Genomic DNA, 17,166 nt, shown 5'->3' with positions numbered 1-17,166 from the left:
AGCATCACACGATTGATCCTTCCGGTTGGAAAAGGTAGTTGATGTTAGAAGGAAAGCTGCTTACCACATGGTCTGGAGTTGTTGCACGAGCAACTGTGTCAGTCTCAGAGCCGTAGCTAAACATGCATCAACTCGATAGCAGAAAAAACAATATCTAAAGGTGGAGTTGGTGCCCGTGTGCATTGTGCAATAATGGAGGAGTCACTCAGTGTCGAAGCTTCTTTGAGAAAACCTTCTGCCAATGTATGAGCCCAACACTGGATTTCAGCAGAATGTAAAGCATGTGTATTTACAGCACCATATTCTACAATAGATACTTACCTGTAAGTTCTCAATCACAGTTATCTTCTTCTAATTCATAAACATGAGAATATAAATGAAGAGTCCGAGACAGAGAACACTTGCAGTTGAAAAATAAAATGTGTTGTGTACTGTAAAAATATTCGATGTGTAGGTCTGCCTATGACTTTAGGTTTGAGAAGGGTACCCCAAAATTACTGCTTAGCAGTATAAACGCTCTACGAGAAACAAACACACAAAGCCATTGTTTTTACAAGATTCCATCTTTATGTAAAAAGTATCTAAAAAGGTACTCAGTCACCCAGATTTGCAAATAATTTAATGCAATTTGTACAAAAGCAGCCAACATACTTCGAAAAGGAAATATTTTTTTAAATCCCTCCAAAACAATTGACAGTGGTAGAGCATTTGCAGAAACATGTTTTGGGGTAACAGGTGTGTTTTGCATGGTGTCAAAGGACAAGAGGCAGTAGAAAGTTCAACAACAGACAGCATAATTTACTTGATCGAAGGGTATAACGTTAGGAGATTAAATCATCATTTCTCCTGCTATGACTGCACTGTGTGGCCCAAAGTAAAGCCACAAGTGGCAGATTACATTTCCAGCCAAGCTGCAAATGAGGATAGCAGGGAAGAACTGGTCATTCATAATTAGGGAAGTGGAAACAACCAACACCAGGACGCCGAAAACATGGAACACATCTCAAAAACACCACTGAGCGCATAGTGTGGGTATTTCAGGTCAGATTTAGAGAGTTAACTTTCATAAAAATATTCATATCCTGTTCACCACTCTCATGTAATTCATATTAACGTTTGGAGAGACTGCTGGAACCAATGGGGAAGCCTCCACCAAGTCTGTTCTAAGGTGGTGAGGATGACGCAGAAAACGTCGGTCCAGCTGCTCAATTTATGATACTAATTTTAGTGGTGCCACCTCCATGGAAGACCACCACGCCAGTCATCATAGAAAGCCTTGCAAGCACCCCTAAGAAATTGAGATCAAACTCCCAGCATCACAGACACTAGTAATTTGGGTGCCTACATTGGATGGTGGCAGTTTACACCATGTCATACAGCCACGGTGCAAATGGAGTCGCAGAACTACATCCACAGCGAAGTGGCTTTTGCGATAGCAAGAAGCTGAATGGAATCGAAACTGTTAAACTGAAGGCCCATCTCTTTGAGCCTCAAATGATGCCCCTGGTTCTGCTCCATTTACCAGATGGCAACCAAAACCAACTGAAAGAAAAGAATTACCATTTAGGTTTGTGTACCATAAACTTCTACCTGCACTTTACTAAAGCACAGAACAATTCATTGGTGCAATTGACAGAAAGTTTGCTCTCAGAAGAGCAGCATACTGAAAATAGCACATAATAAATTAATCATTTTTATTACTTCTTTGGTGTGGGGAAGACTTGCATAAGGTTCATTTGAGTTTTTTTTCATGGTGTTAATATATCATTTTCAAAAAATAAGATCTTGCTGCAGAGTTTTGTATAAGCAACAGGACTCATGAGGATGTTCCAGAAATCAATCGCTAAGGTGTACTGTGCACAAACCAGATATAACTAACCAGGCATATGAACGCAGGTCCAACTAATCCAGCCTCAGCATCATTTAAATTTACATGGCGCCTTTCAACTGAGAAGAAAACTGGACATCAGATCCCAAGCCCTACTGGGAAAGACAACCTGGCTGGCGGGGACATGGATGGAAATGTTCAGACACAGCATATTGTTGTTTAGGACCAGAGGAAAGATCTTGACAGTAAAGTTTATTCATAGTCCCATTTCACCCCTCATGATTGCATCACAAAAAGCCCCTACGATCTGACTGGTTAGTCAACTTCTCAGGAGGAGCGCAGTCATTTCTTCATTGCACTTTTTGGAACGTTTTGCCAAATGCATGGTTGTCATGGGAGATCAAGGAACTGAGCCAGCAGCATGAAAATGACAGGCTAGCTCACATGATCACCAAGGTGCCTACTAACCATTAACACCAAAGCAACACAAGGTCAGAGACTCACTAGCAACCTATAAGGTGGATGCAGTGACTGCACAGCGTGCAGCCTTTTTAAATCTACAAATACATGAGGGGCACATTAAACATTCTCCAGACACCAACCATCATTCAGCAAATCGTCTGAGGACAGAGACAGGCGCATTCTGGATCTAGTAAGGGATTGGAAGGCAGGCCGCTGAGGACATCGCATGATTTCACAAAGCAATTCTAAGTACTCTGTCTTCTGATCCTGGCATGGGCTATCACCTTCTAACAGTGGCTACCAAAACCGTACCTACAGCAGATTGCTGGCTAAGACAGATCAAGTTAATTTACATTTAAGAGTTCTTGAAGTCTACCAAAGCTGTAACCAGAATACAGTAGTCATTAAAGATGGTGCAGACGGAAGCTGAAGCGATAGCTTTGAATAGTTCCACCAGATAATGGATCTGGTAAAACTCTCCTTAATGGGTGACCTGGTGGCCATAATCAAATAATGAGTGATCTGAAGAGCATCAGGTAATGAAGGGGACTCTTTGCCACCAGAAGGGATGTATCAGCTGAGGATGTGGCAAGATTTGCAGATCTACAACATGGCACCGTCTTCCACAGAAATGGCAACCAGTTTCAATCAGCGGGTATGCCAAGAGACCATCACTGCAGCGGGCACGCAGACGGAGACGATTCAAAAAGGTCCTTGTCGATATCTGGCCTGAACACAAGGCCTTTTTTCAGGTCCCTAAAGGCATAATATTGTAGTGAGACTGCATCTCACTCAGCAAAATCAACTGCATCTGATCACGTTTTACTAGAGAACGACCAGCAGCACTGCATGTTGCATCAATCTGTGGCATACATGTTATCTTAACTTAGGGTAGTCCTACACATGTGTGTTAACATGGTTCTGGTGGAAAACCATTCCCCTGGGGAAAACACCGTAATTATACCGGTCATATAAAGCAATCACAATAAGGGCGAGTCGGGTGAGAACGTGCTAAGATTTTTCTTGAATTGCTCCAGGTCCGAGGGAGGGTTTGCAATCCGGGCATTCATACCCATGCACTTTCTGAACACCATGGAGCTCTTGCACCAAAAGGAATCACAGTGAACTGATAATTGCTTGGACCTAGCTCGAACCTAGGATCATTCTATGGGGTCATCGGAGATCTGGATAGGGCAGACAAACAGACCATTCTTCTTTTCAACCAAGGCAGTGTTTGCGCGACTCTATTCTAAGGTGAGCAGTTGACATACACAACACCATCTTCACAATGTCTTATTGCAGGCTGTAATGAAAGTGCCTTTGGGCTGTGTGTGCGAGGCATGGATCAACGATTTATTTGATCCATGAATGTTCTAGTTTGTGAGTCATATCTTAGTCCAGATGCTGGGCATCCAAAGGCAAAATGGCCATCCTCTTCCTCGGCTTAGGCCAAGTCCACTGTGCTACAGAGAAGCAACCAGACTACAAAGGAACCCACAAGTTACCATGGCAACAGCACAAAATGCAACACACATCCAGACCTGCTCCTCTTCTGATCCAAATTCAATGTCAGAATAGGAAGCCCCCACCATTGGTGGTACAACAAGCTGTACAAACGTTCCCAGTGCCCACATTACAGGGCACAGCCTGCCCTGCGTCCACCTCACAATCACTGACCGCTCTTTCATAAGACTGGCCTTACCATGACAGACTTGAAGCCTGGCAGCCCTCTTCAGCCAGGGCTTCGGAACAGAAATGAGGAAAGACAGGAAGGAAAAAAACAGCGACGAAGCTACCATACAAAACCATACCATCAACAGAACAGGATTCCCAGGGCAGGAAGCACAAGCTTCCAACCCAAGGATCGTCTCCAGCAAAAGCAGAGCTTTCCTTGGAGATCTCTGATCTTGCTCTTCAGGGTTAGAGTTTAAGAAGGGTACACTTAAGCAAAAATGCAAATTAACCCCTATGTCAAATTAGGCTTACAGCAGGATCATGAAATCAGCTTTCAAAAGAAAAATGAGATTATGTTACTGAAAAGAAAAGTGAGAAATCGAGGTCAAGGTAGCATTTCCATCACCACCCTCTCTATGGAACTCTTGAGACGGTTTCAGGGAGTCGAAGGATACAGGCTGCTGGTTTGTGGTTGTTTGTTGAATGGGTGACAGCCCTGCAAATTCCTCTGCTCCCAGGCGGTGCAGGGGCACAACCTATAGCCCATGTCTTCTCCCTCTGCCACTTTTAATCTTCCCACTTTGCCCTTTTAGTTGAATCTCGCCTTCACTGTTCTGCGAGCTGAGTTCCGATGTTGGCATCTGTGCCGCGTCCCTGCCCTGATCTATGGCAGCCTGGGCAGTATGGCTGCCAAGGCGTTCTATATCTGCCCTCAGAATCTGCAGGACAATGAAGGGCCATGTACAGGCTTAGAGGGTTTCAATGGAACTCTGCCAGTTCAGTGAGGTACTTAGCAAAATGGAGGTGATAAAACATCAGGTCTTTCTTTTTATCGGTGTCGATGCTGATCGGTGTCCTGCGTTGATTACTGCACAGATGTACCACCAGGTTCCCACTATTTAACCTGTTGTTAAACAATGGAAACCAGTACAATTTGTGTGGGTGATTTTCAACACTAAATGTCAGAATGCCAATTGGGACTTTCCTCTATGAGTGGGCACTGTCACTTGAGCCTGAGAGGGCATAATCCACTCTGTGAGAAGTTACAGAAACCACTTGTGGCACACACACAAGAAAACAGACCCATTGATAACCAACACAAGAATACATATTCCTAACACAGTGGTCAATAAGAAGAGACAACCGGTTAAAGACAATGGTTAGTCAGGGATTCTTAACAGACCAGTGGAGGTAAGATCGACCGGTTGCACACAATAAAAATAGAAAACTTTTTTTAATGGTGTTCACCTGATTCCAAGGATAAATTACTTAAGATGCTCCAAATGCTGGTGTCTGAAGGAGAACTGGGAAATAAAGAAAATTGTGCTTCTGAAATCAAAAATAAGAAATCAAATATCAACAAAGTCATAGTCCTCCTACATAAGACTGATTCAAATCAGGCATGTGCATAATCATTGCATTATTCCCTTCACACTAGGTTTCTGTAATCATTTTGCTCTTTTCTTTGCTACCGGTTTGTAAAAACATTGAGGTCTGCCGCAATGCTCAACTGCAAGATAGATCCAGGCCCCATGGAGGTTGAAAACCAGACACCACCAGGAGACTTGGGAACCAGCAGTGTGTAGGACCTTTCAGATCTCAAGCAAGAGTCTACATCCAAAAGTCTGAGTTAGACAGGAAGACGACATGCTTTATAGGTCAATACTCCAAATACAGGGGAGGAAAAGGGATTCATTACTGGTTTCAGCAGAGGGTTGTGAAGAGGCACCGCGGCGCATCCGAGGTCATACAGAGGCAATGGTGGGACTCCATGTGCTCTGGACTAGATGAGACCACTGCTATGTGACTTAGTAAAGCCCCAGCTTCATGAGACAGTTCAGAGGTCTGGATGTAATGAGCCTCAAGGTTCCAGCAACTTGCGTCAAGTAGATCAAATAGGGGAGGGCAGATTAAAGGGTGAGGCTTCAATGCAAGGGCCAAACAAGTGATCCAGGGTGCAATACATCACCGTTCAGAGTTGCGGCTATCCTGGTAATAAAGCATCTTGTCCTTACTCATGGTGATCACAGCAACTACGGCATGGATGGAGATTAAAAAGAGCAAGACCCTTTATCTCATCCATCATGATCATGGGCCACTGAGGCATGAAGGAAAACATCTTTGTAAGAAAACATGCTCGTCTTACTCATAGATATTGATCACAGTTACTGACGCACGAATGGCGGCATCATTGAACGAAAGCATGTTTGTCCTTCTCATCCACAATTGTAATGGCCCGTAGGTTTGGAAACATCCTTGTAGGGAAGCGCTCATTCTTCTGTTGCAGAATGGTCACACTCATTAGACATGAATTGAGAAGGCACAAGTCCATGATCTGGTGACGACGTTCTTCCATTAACACCAATGCTGGATTCCGGTACCTTGTGCCATCAGTGTGGCCGTCCCGAACCAGGATGACCCATCCGAATCTTGAAGATGCCTGCGTGCTATTGGTCACCTTGCTAGCTGACAATTGTGTAGCTCAACAGCCACAGTGATTTGATGGCCAGTCCTAAAAAAAATGCTTCTCATTGTTGCCCCCTCCCTTTCTTCCTGCCCCCTTTCCTGTGTCCAGATCTGTTAGGGGTCCACGAAGGAGACCATTATATACCTCGTGCCACTTGTCGTCGGAAGGCCCTCGTGATAGTGAGTCAGACGGCCCGGGTGCATTAGGGACCAGCCTTTCCTGGGTGATTCCACTGTACAGTTGTAGCGGAGGAAACGGCACCCACCACCCTGAAAAATAAATACATTAAAAAAAATCAAATCTCATTTCCAAAAAACAATAATGTCACATCGACCAGTAAGAAATTTCGACCCACAACCCTATATGAAACATATTATTGCAACTTATTTCCTGAGTGCTGAGGTAAATTACTTTGGGGTAAGTACATGGATGAATACTGCAGCAGACTAACCCAGGCCAAAATCTTAACATTCACACAAATTAATTCCCAGACTATGCTCTACCGAAACACATTTTTAATTTAAGAAAGTGTATGAAGGCACCTAAAACATGCTAGGAATATGGTATTTATATACAATAGTAATTCCTTTATTACATTTTCAAATTCCTCTGTAAATTAAAATTTCCCAAAAATTGGTCATTACATTAAATCAATTTTAAATTTTGGAAAAGGTGATGGACAGAGTTTCTGAATGATGCAGAATACCAAGCCAATTCTTATACTGGGAAGGAGACAAGCTTCCGGGGACCGGTTTCTGGCATTTCAGCCGTCGTCGGCCCGGCTTGCTTGAATCCTGATGGTGCAATGAGCTAGGGACTCACGTCTGAGTATACCCTCCCACACATAGTGTGGACAAAATCGATTTTGGAAAAGGTGATGGACAGAGTTTCTGAATGATGCAGAATACTCCTACCCAGTCAAGAGATCAGGGCTTGATCCATCACCGTTTTTTAGCTCACTGCACCATCCCAGCTCAGAACCTGGCTACATGCAAATTAGTCTGTTCCTGTCCCAGTGCATGATGGGAACAGGGCAAACCAAACTACCAAGCCAATTCTTATACTGGGAAGGAGACAAGCTTCCGGGGACCGGTTTCTGGCATTTCAGCCGTCGTCGGCCCGGCTTGCTTGAATCCTGATGGTGCAATAAGCTAGGGACTCACGTCTGAGTATACCCTCCCACACATAGTGTGGACAAAATCGATTTTGGAAAAGGTGATGGACAGAGTTTCTGAATGATGCAGAATACTCCTACCCAGTCAAGAGATCAGGGCTTGATCCATCACCGTTTTTTAGCTCACTGCACCATCCCAGCTGAGAACCTTGCTACATGCAAATTAGTCTGTTCCTGTCCCAGTGCATGATGGGAACAGGGCAAACCAAACTACCAAGCCAATTCTTATACTGGGAAACGAGACAAGCTTCCGGGGACTGGTTTCTGGCATTTCAGCCGTCGTCGGCCCGGCTTGCTTGAATCCTGATGGTGCAATGAGCTAGGGACTCACGTCTGAGTATACCCTCCCACACATAGTGTGGACAAAATCGATTTTGGAAAAGGTGATGGACAGAGTTTCTGAATGAAGCAGAATACTCCTACCCAGTCAAGAGATCAGGGCTTGATCCATCACCGTTTTTTAGCTCACTGCACCATCCCAGCTCAGAACCTGGCTACATGCAAATTAGTCTGTTCCTGTCCCAGTGCATGATGGGAACAGGGCAAACCAAATTACCAAGCCAATTCTTATACTGGGAAGGAGACAAGCTTCCGGGGACCGGTTTCTGGCATTTCAGCCGTCGTCGGCCCGGCTTGCTTGAATCCTGATGGTGCAATGAGCTAGGGACTCACGTCTGAGTATACCCTCCCACACATAGTGTGGACAAAATCGATTTTGGAAAAGGTGATGGACAGAGTTTCTGAATGATGCAGAATACTCCTACCCAGTCAAGAGATCAGGGCTTGATCAATTTTTGCCAGCACGTGGTTCCTAAATTTTGACTTTGCCCCTACAGTCTGTCGAACAATGGCAGCTGCTTGGAATCTTATCACAGGTATATTAGCTTGAAGCTTTTTTCCATGTTCTTGAAATTTTCCCTTGGGTGAGATTACCTATGTTGTATGGGCTTGAAACAGCGATTATGAGAATTGTGAAAAACGTGCTGAATAAACCTATAAAATTCTGGATTTAAATTTGATAGCTTTTAAAAAAAAATTGGAATTGCAAGGTGTAGGAAAGTGCCCTTTTCAACATGGTCACCCCCAATTTTTGCCTGGTATTTGATATAAATTTGACCAAAAGTGCTTTGGTTTCCTGCTATCCAGGTACCCAGTGCCAGATTTCTTTCTCTAAAACTGTACAATTATTCCCCAAATTGACAATACCTTTAGCACACAAAAAACAAACCGTAAGAAGGGGTCGAAGGGGAACCTTTTAAAGACCTGCTTGCATCCTATCCCCCAATTATCTAAGAACAAAACAAAACAAAACAGAACAAAACACCTTCCCCTCGACTCAGTGGGAAGCTCGAGGCAACGACGGACAGTGCGTGGCCTCTACCAACCTGAGCGAGTGCCAGGCGAGGTGAGGTATCCTCCATACGATTGATGATAGAGATATTTCTCACAACCATGACTTCATACCTACGATAAGTTGACTACTCTGGGTAGGTGTTGTCATTTGGTTCGTGTACAAATTCACACCACTATTATTTTCCACTGTTGCAGTAGTGGTATACAAACTTAGTTCCTGACGAAAGCCTTTCAGGCTGAAACATGTTGACCACGTAGATATTCTTGATAGTAATATTTGTTGCTATACTATCACCACTTTCTGTTTTTAACCTTGCCGTTATGATGACCCCTCTATTAAAATTTCGCTTTTGGCATCACAACAGGCAATTTTAATCACCATTGTCTTTTGTTATTACACTCCTTATGCACTGCAACTTTTGGCCCTTCAGCTGTGACATCTCTCTTTCTCTCTCTGGTTGACTACATACCAGTAACCCACAATACCATACAGTGGGACTTTTTGGATGGTACCAGTCTATACAAAACAACCCAGATGACGAGATTCCGCCAATGGGTGGGCTGATGGGTTTATATACTTTCTCTTCTCATAACACATAGATACATATATGCACACCTATCTCTTTACACTACTCACTGAGCATTTAGATAGTGGTTTTGAGACCCTTGGCATTCTTTGTTTTGTTCTTTGTTAATACCTTTAGCACCCCTGTAAGTCCCTAGTAAATGGTACCCCAGGTACCTAGGGCAAGGGTACTAAGGAGGGTCCTCAGGGGCTGCAGCATACATTGTGCCACCCTAAGGGACCCCTCCCCTATCTCATGCAGTTTGCTATTGCAGGCGTGTGTCTTAGTGCAGACAAAAGTGAAAAGCACAACATAGCACACATCCCTGTGTGCCACTCCTTCAGACACTGCATGCTGTATAGATCAGTCACCCCCACAGCAGACCCCAGAGCCCTTAGGCAGAGTGCACTATACTACATGTGTGGACTTATCTGCATGAGCAGATATGCCCCTGTGCTGGCCAGTTTAATTACTGGCCACGAAAGTGACTAGGGAAGCCATTTTAAATACACATGCTTGACACTGGTGTAAAACAAGTTCCCCAGCTGCACGATGGCTTCACTGAAACCAAAGCTTTTGGGTATCAACAGTTAGTATTAATAAAGATGTCAGGAACGACGCCTTCTCCGGTGCATGATGTTTTACACCCCCTACAGCAGGATGACCTGTAAATTAGCATTCCAAGGTAGGGAACTTCAAAGCAGCCGTTGGTATGTGGACTTCGCTTCCCTCAAAGGTGATGCCACCCCACCCTTACCAGTGCCCATTTGGCCTTGACTAGCAGGAAAATTAGTAGGCAGAGAGGCATGTTCACCATCAGGCTAGTTCATCCCCTAAGGTGGGCTAACTGATGTGGACACGAAATTTTACAGTTTACCATCTTTGTGATGACAGAAATAGGAACTCTGAGACGGGCTTCTGTCTACTTCCCACAGGAAGTGGTCTAGGGGGCGTAGTGACCCCAGAGGTAAGTTCTCTACACTCCCCTAACACCCTTAAATCTAGTATTTAGGGGAGCCCCTGGCACTAGGAAATCAAATCCTGACATCCTGAAAGAAGAAGACAGACACCGAAGAGTCGCAAAAGCAAGAACAGAAGACCAGCATTTGACTTGGTGCCAACCCTGGTGGCCTGCTTGCTGTCCGACAATTGCGCCAAAGACGACTCGCCCTGCACCTGTGCCTCTGAAAGCCTGGTAGGACTACCAGCCTTCCCCAAAGTACTCCAGTGGAGCAGCAGAGCTGCCTTAGGACATCTCTGCACCTGGCTTCCCCGGCCCGAGGAGAAGAGGACCAAAGGTGCCCCCACGTCCCCAAGAATCATGAGACCTGAGCCCTCTCGTTGATTCAGCTGGACTGGTCCCCCAGTCCAAGCTTGTAGCCTCTTTTTGTCCTGACCGATCCCCATTAACTTCAAAGGGGCACCTGACGCTGTATTGCACCTCTGCACCCGGCCTCCCCAGTGCTGCCCGAGGTGACCTATTGGTGCTGCCTTGAACTCTGCCCCATAGAAGTCCGAAAGATTGGTCCTGTAGGTCGCTAAGTAGTATCTGTCTTCCATCCATAGGCTAATATCACCACTTTCGAATTTGCACAAAGTGAGGACTTTTAAAAACTGTACATATTTTCAACTCGAAACATACTTATCTGATTGTGATTATCTTGGTGCCTAAATTCGTATAAAGATATGTTATTTTTATATATGTCAGTGCAACCTCCTTTTTGAGTGGTGTATATAATTTATGACTTGCTCACATTTTATCAATACCAATTCACAAATGTATAAATTGTTAATCTGGGAAAGATTGCCATGACCAGACTCCACAAGCTTCCACACTAAGTCAAGCTGATGTGTGCATCACTCTGAATGCAAGAAAATGTGCTGAAGAATGTGGTTCTTAGGTCACACTAGTTCAAGTTCAAGTTCAGGAATTTGTATAGCGCACTACTCACCCAGAGGGTCTCAAGGCGCTTTTGGGAGGGGGATCGTTATTTATCGAATAGCCAGGTTTTAAGTTCCTTTCTGAAAGAAAAGTGGTTCTGTGTGAGGCGGAGGTGGGTGGGGAGAGAATTCCAGGTCTTGGCCGCCAGGTAGGAGAAAGATCTTCCTCCCATGGTGGATCTGTGGATGCGCGGAACTGTGGCGAGCGCTTGGTTGGAAGATCTTAGTTGGCGGGTGGGTGTGTAGAAGGACAGTCATGTGTTGAGGCAGTCGGGTCCTAGTTTAGAGTGTAGAGGTTGTATAAAAGACTGGCGTGATGAGTGCACAGAGTTAAAGGGGCAATCTGTGTGATGGATCCCACATAACTACCCATTTACCATCTCCAAGAATGAATCGTGTTCAGCCTTTCAAACCGGACCTTAAAAATTGTCACATTGAAGAAATCTACTCAAGAAGTAGAACTTTGTGTCTAAAGAAAATTACAGTGTCATTCATTAACTGTTCATCCTGAAATTGTTAAATCAGCAAATCTAGAACCCGGACACTGACTATCCTTCTCTGTTAAAATACAGACAAGCCAGAAGGGTGATCTTTTTGCCTTCACTTGGGCTCTCCACCAAGGAATGGACCAGATTCTACATTTCTAAGGAGAATGATTCTACAAAGAATTAAAAGACTTTCAAAGCTATTTCCATTCCAAACTGCATCAGACAATAAGCACAAAATGACAAAAATTACCAGAAATATGAAGGATGCATGAAAAATATTGGCATCTTCATAAACAGCATGTCTACGTGTCCTCCTATCACAGTGGAGAAAACTAAAAAAATACTGAGGAATAACTATGGCAACCTTCCAAGATTAGCAGAGTATGAACAACATGGCTAGCACCTAATACAGTTGACAGTGTAAAAGGTTAATACTGTTGAGAAAGGGTATTAGGGCCTATAAAGCAGCTGCATTGGACTTAATAACAGCAGTTGGCCTAGAGGGCCAGTGTAAATTAGTTACTTTCCTAAAATTACCATTAACAATTCAGCACGAACACCATTTTAACTTACACGCATAGATCTATGGCGGAGGGAAATGATGATTAAGATAGAGAGCTAAAAGGGAACGCTCCAATGGTGTCTAGATTGAACAGAATACAGTATGAAATTTGTGATACAAGTCTCACTTTGTGAGTTACCTTGTCTTCAGCTAATTTACTAGTAACTTTTATAATCATTTTAGTCATGTTTGTCGTCTTGTATTTTAACAACAAAAAAAGGGGGTGTTTTTATGACTCTTTAAACCGAAATTAAAACACAATAATTCAACTGAATATTTAGTGGATCTGAACAAAACTGTCTGCTACTTGGGGCGCTACAAGACTAAAAGGTTTATGGTGAGATCTAGAAACGTCCAACGCCAGGGAACTATCATGCTAGCCTCAAATATTACTTAAATGTAAACATAGGGTATAGTGCTGTAGATTCACATGCTCTGCATACCCTGCCACCTAGTGTTGGTCTCTGATGCTTGAATGTTGTTTCAGTTCGAAGAAGTCTTTTGCATCACAAGGTTTGTGGAGACTCCTCCTTAGGCTGGCACAGCGCATGGTACTGACTCCGTGTTAGATTGTTTTTCGACCGGCAGGTGAGAGTAGGATGGAGTAGTCGAAAAAGCATGGTGCACATGTGAAATATTAAAAATTTGTGTATAGGTAGAAGAGATCCGCATCCAAACCTGAAAGCTCTGAGGAGGAGGGAGGAAACATGTGAATTTACAGCATTTCATGCTACTAACAGATGCTTACTGGGTAAGTAACATTTTTTGTTCATAGCGTGTTGCTGTAGGTACACCTGCTCTGCATACCATGTAAAGCAGCACCTCTAAGTGGTAGTTAGCATGTGGATAGGGTAGATGTCTTTAACAGAGTCTGTAGGACTGTTTGACCAACTAGAGCTTGCTATCTAAGAAGAATATCCACACAATAGTGTTTCGGTAAATGTATGCAGGGTTGATTCGGTAGCTGCTTTGCAGATGTCAGCTAGTAGACTATTGCCAAGGAAGGCCATGGTGGCAGCCTTCTTATGTGTGGAGAAACTTGTTTTGCTTGTTGGTAGCAAGTCTGGATGCCCTTCACTACCCACCTTGCAATTGTTGCTTTCGAAATAGGCTGACCTTCTGGTGGTTGCTAAAGGCTACAAACAGCTTGTCTGTCTCGCTAAAAGGTTTAGTTCTGTCACTGTAGTACACAAGAGCTTGTTTGACACCTAAAGTATGGAGGGCTCGAGCTGCCACTATTTCCGGATTTGGGAAATAGAATGGAAGTTGTAAAGTTTGGTTGAGGTGAAAGGGAAAAATCACCTTAGGCAAAAACTTCGGGCTCGTATAAAGCATTGCCCTTTCGTTGCAAACCTGAATGTAAGGTTCCCGTAGCGTGGTTGCAATTCATTAATGCAGCTGAGGGAAGAAATGCTACTTTCCAGGAAAGATACTGGCGAGGGCCGGAATGTAGGTGCTTGAAAGGGGGCCCCATGAGTCTAGTAACAACTATATTAAGGCTCTGCTCTGGCTGGAGGTACCTGTTGGAGAGGGCTCTTAAGACGGCCCATAAAAGGTTCATGACTGATAAGCAGAAAAGGAAAAAGTGTTCTCTGTTCTGCATACAAGTGGCTATGACGGCTCAGTGAAGTCAAATGGACGAGTACGCAAACCCAGAATGTTTTAGATGAAGGAGTTAGTAAATAATACCTTGAACTGATGCTTTTAGGGGGTCCAGGTGCTTTGAGATACAGTAATTAACACATCTTCTCCACTTGATTTCAAACCATGCTTGTGTAGTCAGCCTGCAAGCTTCCTTTCGCATGTCAATGCACTCCTGTGGGAGGTGTAGGTATCCAGATGTCAAATCGCTAGGTTGAGCTGTTTGGGATCTGGGTGAGAAGGTTTAGCCTGGTGGTAAGCTTTTAGTGAAGGTTGATCAAAAGCAGTGCCATGTACCTGTGCTGCCTGGCCCAAGTGGGGCCTACGAGGATGAGTGTTTGGGATGATTGCTGCATGTTGTGCATCACTAGTGGAAGAAGCAGGAGAAGAAGAAAAGCATCCAGAGATATCCCTTATGAGTTCATCCATAGTGCACTCTACATGGCCTGTGAATGGCACCCAAATGAGGTCATTATGTTTACGTCAGAGAGAATGTAGAAACAGTAGAGGATGTGAAGTTTTGGAATTTTGCGTTTTCAGGTGTGGCGAAGAGGTGTATGAGAGTAGTCCCCCAGCGACAGAAGTAAATGTGTTGAACAACAGGATTGAGTTCCCATTAGTGGACGTGTTGGTGAGCCCTGCTGAGCAGGTTTCCTAGTTCGGTGTCCACCCCCAGAAGAAACTCCACCATCAGCTGCTGACCCACGCACACAAGGCTCTACAGAACCAAGAACCCGCCTACATTAACCGTCGAGAAGACTACGCTCCGCCTCCCTTTCACTTGCCCATACTGCACGATTCTACCGAAGCAGAGGAGCAGGATGCTCTGTCTCCCACATTGCAGCAAAGACTTGGAACAGCCTCCCCACGCACCTGCCGACCATCACCTCACTTCCCGAATTCCATATGGCCCTCAAGACCTGGCAGTTTGATTAAGCCTCCGGTGCCTGCAAGCGCCTGAAAACCCTATCGGGTGATTGCCACGCTTTGTAAATCCTGATTGATTGATTGAGGTGAATGCAATGGTAAGGTGTCCAAAAGCAAATTGAGTTAGTAGAGAGTGGCAGAGTGAGTGGGTTTTGCCTTGCTTTTGTAGGTAGTACATGTCGGTCATGTCGTCTGTTCAGATTAAGACTACCGTGCACAGAATCTGTGGGAGAAAGGCTTTGAAGGCAAGCTAGACTACTAAAAGCCTGAGGTAGTTGGTATCCCTGCTGTTGCGGGGTTCACAATGCCTGTGCTGCTGTGTGATTGAAGCATGGCCCCCAATCCAAGTTGTTATGTGTACATGGTAATGGACAACTGCTGTATTGGGTCTTGAAAAGGCCGGCCCTGCAACAGGTCATTGCTATTCCACCACTGCAAAGAGCAATGCACACTAGCCATCGTCAACACTAGATCCTCCATGCGACCCGCCGCTTGGAACCACTGGGCTGAAAGGCACTATTGAAATGGGAGCATGCGTAGTCTGGCATGGGGCATTATGGCGATGCAGGATGCCATCATGCCCAGGAAGTGCATTACTGGTCTGACTGGGAGAGGGTGATTCAGCTGAAAAAGAGGGATAAGATGCTGAAAACCTTAGACCCTTTATTGACTGGGGTAGGCTTTGCCTGTAAGTGAGTTTATGGCTAACCCTATGAAGGCTTGAATCTGTAGAGGAACTAGATGTGATTTGGTGATGATGATAAATCCTAGACTGTGAGGGAGAGGCGAAGCATTGAAGCTTGCTAGAGCCCTTGAGCAGCCAGTCATCTAGATAGGGGAAGATGTGGATGCCTCCCAGTCTTAAGTGTGTGGCAACCACCACTAGGTCCTTGGTGAAGACCCTGTGTGCAGTAGTGATTGCCATTTACCACAAAGCGCAGGTAGAATCGGTGGGCTCAGTGTATTGGGATCTTTTAGATTCAATACTGGCATAAAGTCACCCTGCTGCAGCAGAGGGATGACATTCTTCATGGTTACCTTGTGGGAGTGTTCCGACAGGAGCGATCAGCCGAAGGGCTTGAGGTCAAAGATTTACCTGAGGGAGTAGTCTTTCCTAGAAATGAGAAAGTAGAGGGAGTAGACCCCTGTTCTCTTGTGTTACAAGGGAACTGGCTCAGTGGCCCCTTTTTGGAGGAAGATTTGCACATCTTCCTCCAAAAGGAATAGATGTTCTATGCTGAAGTACGAAGGACGGGGTGGTATGTTTGTTATGAGGTTTGCAGGGAACCTATTTTGCTGTATCAGTATGCTTTGTTTTGTTTTATTTTTTAAACCATTGTTATTAATCAAAGAAAATGGAATCCAGTGCAAGGCAATGGCAGAGCAATAGTCAGGTCCACAGTAAAATGACACCGCATAAAATACAGTAAAATAACAATAATCACAGTGGCTGTCCCCAAGCTAAGCCAGGGTGCAATCTTTCCTTCTAAGTGATAAACAATAAGGGCTAGGAGATCTGTATACATCAATAAAGTACAAAGCAGGTGAGGTCGCACAGGTAAACAAACATTAAGGAATTGGGGTGGGGGCTCTTCATCGTTTGCTAGTTGATCTAGTAATAGGTTTCTTTCACGCTGAAGTTCTATAGAAGGGGATACACAGATATCCCCTCTGTATTTGTTCCATTCTCCCCATTTGTGGTCCCATTTCTTGGGGCACCCTCTGCATTTGAACACATCCTTCTCGGCAATCACTGCCCTGTCCATGTCCATAGCTTAATCACATAGGCATGGGGCTGCTCCCACCCCCCATTTGTGAGCAATATTGCGTTTTGCGATGGCCCATCCCATCGAAGCCCATGTTCGTTCTGCCTGTGAGAGATCAGTAGCATCCCATATATTGAGGAGGCAGAGCTGGGGGGATGCCTTCAAGGTTTTGCCGCAAGTCCTTTCCATTTGTTTTGTGACTTTATCCCAGTAGTGCTTCATTAGTGGGCAGTCCCATAAGATGTGGAAGGCGGTGCCAGTCTGGTTGCAGTGTCGCAAGCATAAGGGGTCAGGTCTTCTACCCAATTTAAATATGA

The 17,166-nt window shown here is 44.6% G+C and overlaps 1 protein-coding gene across 1 annotated transcript in view; it reads right to left on the bottom strand.

Annotated features, from left to right (window-relative positions):
• Window positions 1-547: 547 nt before the first annotated feature.
• The window catches only part of PLOD3 (procollagen-lysine,2-oxoglutarate 5-dioxygenase 3), a 294,630-nt gene continuing 278,011 nt past the window's right edge, over window positions 548-17,166 (bottom strand). The window contains exon 19 of the mRNA XM_086946045.1: window positions 548-6,700. Coding sequence (XP_086802171.1) covers window positions 6,545-6,700 — 156 coding nt within the window. The 3' untranslated portion in view covers window positions 548-6,544. The remainder of the gene's footprint in view (window positions 6,701-17,166) is intronic.

This window comes from Lissotriton vulgaris, chromosome 12 (assembly GCF_964263255.1).
Source record: "Lissotriton vulgaris chromosome 12, aLisVul1.2, whole genome shotgun sequence".
Lineage (NCBI taxonomy): Eukaryota > Metazoa > Chordata > Amphibia > Caudata > Salamandridae > Lissotriton > Lissotriton vulgaris.
Note: the sequence above shows the minus strand (reverse complement) of the source record. Positions and strands in the feature narration are given on the sequence as shown.